The sequence below is a fragment of the Notolepis coatsorum genome (genome assembly GCF_963971535.1).
Source record: "Notolepis coatsorum genome assembly, chromosome: 5".
Classification (NCBI taxonomy): Eukaryota; Metazoa; Chordata; class Actinopteri; order Aulopiformes; family Paralepididae; genus Notolepis; species Notolepis coatsorum.
In genome coordinates this window covers 58,621,498-58,628,664 of record NC_140169.1, presented here as the reverse complement: position 1 = coordinate 58,628,664, position 7,167 = coordinate 58,621,498, and the positions used below count along the sequence as shown (strand labels likewise).

Sequence of the window (7,167 nt, the reverse complement as noted above, 5' to 3'; positions counted from 1 at the left end):
ATAATACATGATCATGTGATTTATTTTGTGTGGGTGTGTAAATAACAACATTTTCAAAATAAATAACAATGTTGAAATTGAGAAGTTTTTATTATTTTATTTATTTTTACAAAAAAATATATATATTTAAATTGTTTCTCTGCAAGGCTGTAACCTGAGTCTGTTATTATTTAATATCGCAAAATATATATTTTTTGTTAATTACAGAGAGTTAAGTACCGGAAAAAAGTACCATTTGGTACCGATAACGAATTCCAGGAACTAGTACTGGTACCGGTATCGGTTCAAATGTGAACGGTACCCAACCCTAGGTGGCGCTACAAGTTGAAAATGTAGTCTACAACTTTGAAAAACTGTAACCCCTTCCTTTCATCCTTTCTTTCTTTCTTTCTTTCTTCTTTCTTTCTTTCTTTCTTTCTTTCTTTCTTTCTTTCTTTCTTTCTTTCTTTCTTTCTTTCTTTCTTTCTTTCTTTCTTTCTTTCTTTCATTCTTTCTTCTCTCTCTCTCTCTTTTCCCTCCACTATACTCTCAACTCTCTCTCTCTCTACATAGCCCGAGGAGCAACAACACCTGGCAGGCTAGTGGTTGCCAAGGGAACCAAGAGAGTTGTCAGTTTTAACGGTCCAGACTGTTACACACAGACACAGACACACGCACACACACACACACACACACACACACACACACACACACACACACACACACACACACACACACACACACACACACACACACACACACACACACACACACACACACACACACACACACACACACACACACACACACACACACACACACACACACACACACACACACACACACACACACACACACACACACACACACACACACACACACACACACACACACACACACACACACACACACACACACACACACACACACACACACACACACACACACACACACACACACACACATTGCTTTGACAGTTGAGCTAAACGTCCAGGATAGATGCAAATCTCCATTTCATGCTTGTTAACCCCTTCCCAACTGACACTATACAACCATACACTGTTAAACCCCACTCTCTCTCTCTCTCTCTCTCTCTCTCTCTCTCTCTCTCTCTCTCTCTCTCTCTCTCTCTCTCTCTCTCTCTCCCTCCTTTCCTTTTTGCTATCTGTGTGTCTCTCCCTCTCTTCTCATTCTCTTGTTCCCTTTCTTTCTTTCTTTCCATTTTCTCTCTCTCTCCTGTATACAGTATATATATATATGACAGATAGATGATACACAAACCAGAGACAGACTATCTCTCTCCCTGACTGGCTGACTGATCTCTGTCCAGCTTCAGTAATTAGACGTCTGTTTATTCTCTCTCTCTCTGTGTGTGTGTATCTCTCTCTCTCTCTCTCTCTCTCTCTCTCTCCTCTCTCTCTCTCTCTCCCTCTGGAATTCACTCTAACCTCGTTAAAAGCCTCAAAAGCCACCTGTCAACAGTGAGTCATAAAATAAGTTACTAGCTTCCAGTTATCAGCTGTTATTACATGGCGTTTTAAAGGGGAACTATTTTACTATTTCTTTCACTATTTGGGCACTTTTACACAATTCCTGTGAGTCTATGGAACAGAGGACACCATCCTCTCTACACCACCTACACCTACACCCTCCTCTCTACACCACCTACACCTACACCCTCCTCTCTACACCACCTACACCTACACCATCCTCTCTACACCACCTACACCTACACCCTCCTCTCTACACCACCTACACCCTCCTCTCTACACCACCTACACCTACACCCTCCTCTCTACACCACCTACACCTACACCATCCTCTCTACACCACCTACACCCTCCTCTCTACATCACCTACACCTACACCCTCCTCTCTACACCACCTACACCTACACCATCCTCTCTACACCACCTACACCCTCCTCTCTACACCACCTACACCTACACCCTCCTCTCTACACCACCTACACCTACACCCTCCTCTCTACACCACCTACACCTACACCCTCCTCTCTACACCACCTACACCTACACCCTCCTCTCTACACCACCTACACCTACACCCTCCTCTCTACACCACCTACACCTACACCCTCCCTCTCTACACCACCTACACCAACACCCTCCTCTCTACACCACCTACACCTACACCCTCCTCTCTACACCACCTACACCTACACCCTCCTCTCTACACCACCTACACCAACACCCTCCTCTCTACACCACCTACACCCTCCTCTCTACACCACCTACACCATCCTCTCTACACCACCTACACCTACACCATCCTCTCTACACCACCTACACCTACACCCTCCTCTCTACACCACCTACACCTACACCCTCCTCTCTACACCACCTACACCTACACCCTCCTCTCTACACCACCTACACCTACACCCTCCTCTCTACACCACCTACACCTACACCCTCCTCTCTACACCACCTACACCAACACCCTCCTCTCTACACCACCTACACCTACACCCTCCTCTCTACACCACCTACACCTACACCCTCCTCTCTACACCACCTACACCTACACCCTCCTCTCTACACCACCTACAGTAGCCAGTATAGCGTGCTGCCGGACACGTGTGTTAGTTCTACTGCAGGCTGTCGGCTGGATCAGTGCAGTTGACACAAACAAAACCATCAGCCATAGTCCACCACCGACGTCAGTTCTGTGCTGAACATCGACCAAAGTGAGCATGTAACCACAACAAGCATCTGTACGGGGGGGGGGCTACCTACCAAGGCTGAGCGACAAGGTGGCACCCAGGAGGATGAAACGGGCAGGTCACTGCCACCGACACCAGCCAACATACGTGGCCGCACTGAGGAAGGACGCAGGTGTGGAGAGGGAGAGCTCTACGGAACTGGCCGGATGGATGGAGGATCGGAATGATTGGAATAATTTCATCATCATCATCCTTCCTAATTATTATGCATAACAGAATACTAACTTTATACTAACCCCCCTACCCCCTCCAACAGACACACACACACACACACACACACACACATACACACTCACACACACACGCATACACACACACACGCACACGCACACACACACACACACGCACGACTTGACTTGCACTCAGACACAGCTACAGCCACTATGAGCGCTAGACTGATGAGTAACTTGCAACGTGTGTTTTCCCATGACACTGAATAATGAGTGTGTGCGTGCGCACGTGTGTGTGTGTGTGTGTGTGTGTGTGTGTGTGTGTGTGTGTGTGTGTGTGTGTGTGTATATATTATTCATGGAGCAGCGGATGGTGAAACACAGAGAAACAAGTTCCCCTCCTGCAGCTGCACACACACACACACGCACACGCACACGCACACACACGCACACACACACACACAATGAATGGGTCATTAAGTGAACACACTCCTTCTGACGCTCAGGGTCATGTGATGCAGCCAACAGGCTGACTCAGTGGGATCAGTCTCTCTGTGAGACGTACTGTACAAGACACAGACGTGACATTTGTCTCAGAGATGTCATCGATGTCGGTGTGAAAAAAATGCACCACAACAAATCCAACCGTTTTCCAGACGCCGGTGCTATGGTCTGGTCGGGGGAACTTTTAAGGGAAGTACATCCGCACTAGTACCGAGTGCCGATTCACACTAGATCGATCGGTATCACATTTCCGTACCTTGTAGTATAGGAGTGTAAGGTCGCTTTCACATATAGTTTTGGTGGACTCGGTGCGGTTCTGGTGGTGATGTTGCGACATTGTGGCATTCTTCATTTGGTTCGCCTGCGTTCACATAGCAATCTGTCAGCCGCACCGAACTATCTGAACAATGTCACGCGGTCGAAAAGGGCGCTACTCTATTGGACAGTGGAAATGTGTGTGTGGCTGCGAGCCCGTGTGTGCGAGCGCGTGTGTGTGTGTGTGTGTCTGTGTGTGGACTGCGAGGCTCAGCGGAGGCGAGTATTGACGTGGCATTGATCCATTGATCCAATGCCGTGCGCCTCGGTAATAATAATAAGCCGCGTTTTTTCTTCCTTCTTCCCAAGATGCACAGTTATATAGATAGATAGATAGATAGATAGATAGATAGATAGATAGATAGATAGATAGATAGATAGATAGATAGATAGATAGATAGATAGATAGATAGAGAGATAGATAGATAGAGAGATAGATGCAGTGTGCTTGTTTTGCATTGAGTGCTGCGAGCAGTGGTAATAATAATCACTTCCTATATTTGGTTCGCGTTTGGTCCGATGAAGCGAACCGAGACCGACGTTTTCAGGCGGACCAGAGTTCACCTGTTTGGTCCGGCGGACCGAGTTCGACGCGCATTCACACAAACCCGAAAAACCGGACTATCGAATTCTGGTCCGAAAGTCCGGACCAAACAGCCCCTGTGTGAAAGCGACCTAATACAGTAGACAAGACGGAGCCTTTTCGACAAATATATATTATTACTGTCCCGTCTCTTGGGTCTTCGGAAAGAAGACCGGACGGGGTCAGAGGAGTTTGATAGTATTTACAGAGGATGACCAGATAATGTTGATATTTAAACATTTAAAAACATAATACATGATCATGTGATTTATTTTGTGTGGTGTGTAAATAACAACATTTTCAAATAAATAACAATGTTGAAATTGAGAAGTTTTTATTATTTTATTTATTTTTACAAAAAAATATATATATTTAAATTGTTTCTCTGCAAGGCTGTAACCTGAGTCTGTTATTATTTAATATCGCAAAATATATATTTTTTGTTAATTACAGAGAGTTAAGTACCGGAAAAAAGTACCATTTGGTACCGATAACGAATTCCAGGAACTAGTACTGGTACCGGTATCGGTTCAAATGTGAACGGTACCCAACCCTAGGTGGCGCTACAAGTTGAAAATGTAGTCTACAACTTTGAAAAACTGTAACCCCTTCCTTTCATCCTTTCTTTCTTTCTTTCTTTCTTTCTTTCTTTCTTTCTTTCTTTCTTTCTTTCTTTCTTTCTTTCTTTCTTTCTTTCTTTCTTTCTTTCTTTCTTTCTTTCATTCTTTCTTCTCTCTCTCTCTCTTTTCCCTCCACTATACTCTCAACTCTCTCTCTCTCTACATAGCCCGAGGAGCAACAACACCTGGCAGGCTAGTGGTTGCCAAGGGAACCAAGAGAGTTGTCAGTTTTAACGGTCCAGACTGTTACACACAGACACAGACACACGCACACACACACACACACACACACACACACACACACACACACACACACACACACACACACACACACACACACACACACACACACACACACACACACACACACACACACACACACACACACACACACACACACACACACACACACACACACACACACACACACACACACACACACACACACACACACACACACACACACACACACACACACACACACACACACAGTATTGCTTTGACAGTTGAGCTAAACGTCCAGGATAGATGCAAATCTCCATTTCATGCTTGTTAACCCCTTCCCAACTGACACTATACAACCATACACTGTTAAACCCCACTCTCTCTCTCTCTCTCTCTCTCTCTCTCTCTCTCTCTCTCTCTCTCTCTCTCTCTCTCCCTCCTTTCCTTTTTGCTATCTGTGTGTCTCTCCCTCTCTTCTCATTCTCTTGTTCCCTTTCTTTCTTTCTTTCCATTTTCTCTCTCTCTCCTGTATACAGTATATATATATATGACAGATAGATGATACACAAACCAGAGACAGACTATCTCTCTCCCTGACTGGCTGACTGATCTCTGTCCAGCTTCAGTAATTAGACGTCTGTTTATTCTCTCTCTCTCTGTGTGTGTGTATCTCTCTCTCTCTCTCTCTCTCTCTCTCTCTCTCTCTCTCTCTCCCTCTGGAATTCACTCTAACCTCGTTAAAAGCCTCTAAAGCCACCTGTCAACAGTGAGTCATAAAATAAGTTACTAGCTTCCAGTTATCAGCTGTTATTACATGGCGTTTTAAAGGGGAACTATTTTACTATTTCTTTCACTATTTGGGCACTTTTACACAATTCCTGTGAGTCTATGGAACACCTCTGTAATATATATATTTTTTTTTATTCATTGTTTTGTATTTCTAATCAAGTCCTCAAAAACAGCATTTTTCTACCTCAAGATCTCGAGCCGTTTTGAGCCTGGGCAGCAGAACTGTGTGCAGCTCATCTTGTATCTCAACATTAACATGCAGCGGTGTCTCTCTGAAATCACAAATCATCACATTTTCAAATGACTCAGTTCAGTGAGGGTGAATATTGTGAGAGGAGAATTGGAAGAATGCGCCAATATGAGAATTTTGAGACATAGAACATATTAATATAAGTTCACATAGCTAGGAAACAATGCTAAACACTCAAAAAGGCCATTTATAAGATAGTTCCCCTTTAACATTCGCCAAAATGCTTGATTGTGATTGGTCAATAGCGCTCAGTTGCCCCTGACAGCGGTCAATTATTTCTCGATAATTCACCGCTGTCATGGGCAACGCGCAACAATGACCGCTGTTAGGGGCAACAGAGCGCTATTGACCAATCACAATCAAGCATTTTGATCGCAGTCACGAAAGCTAAGCATTACCATTATGCACAGCTGCACTACATCAGTGCAATCACGTCCACACACCTGCCGGCTGCCGGCGATGACAGAGGAGCCACAGAACAACTGCGTCTGCATTTGATCTCGTCTCGTCGACGGTGTAAAATGAATTACGTATATTGTTAGTAAGTTAGCCATGTAATAAGCGGGATAATGTATAGCCTATACTCGGTCATTGTCGCAAAATAACTGACCTTCACTGCGTTTAGAACACCGTGTCGGTCAATTATTTTGCGACAATGACCTCGTAGCTATACATTATCCCTTACTTAAACACAGATAGCAGTCTTTTGTCCGCGGCACCTTTCAGTGTTGTTGGCGTTCCGCTTCACGGATGCCCTTAAGTCAAGACGTCCAACTGACCCAGATGGCCTGGTCCTGAGTGACGGGGAGCAGTTAACTACATGTAGTTCAATTACTAGTTTAACTACAATTTGCAGTAGTTATAATTAGGGATGCACCGATCCGATATTGATATTGGATATCGGCCCCGATACTAAAATAGCTGGATCGGGTATCGGTAAAAAAAATATATATATATATATATATATATATATATATATATATATATCG

General features: G+C 44.5%; 1 protein-coding gene across 1 annotated transcript in view; it reads right to left on the bottom strand.

Moving 5' to 3' along the window:
• The window catches only part of LOC311228218 (tubulinyl-Tyr carboxypeptidase 2-like), a gene marked incomplete at both ends in the record, with an annotated part of 147,457 nt that overhangs the window by 53,826 nt on the left and 86,464 nt on the right, over window positions 1-7,167 (bottom strand). The window contains one exon of the mRNA XM_084314129.1: window positions 2,736-2,818. Coding sequence (XP_084170255.1) covers window positions 2,736-2,818 — 83 coding nt within the window. The remainder of the gene's footprint in view (window positions 1-2,735; window positions 2,819-7,167) is intronic.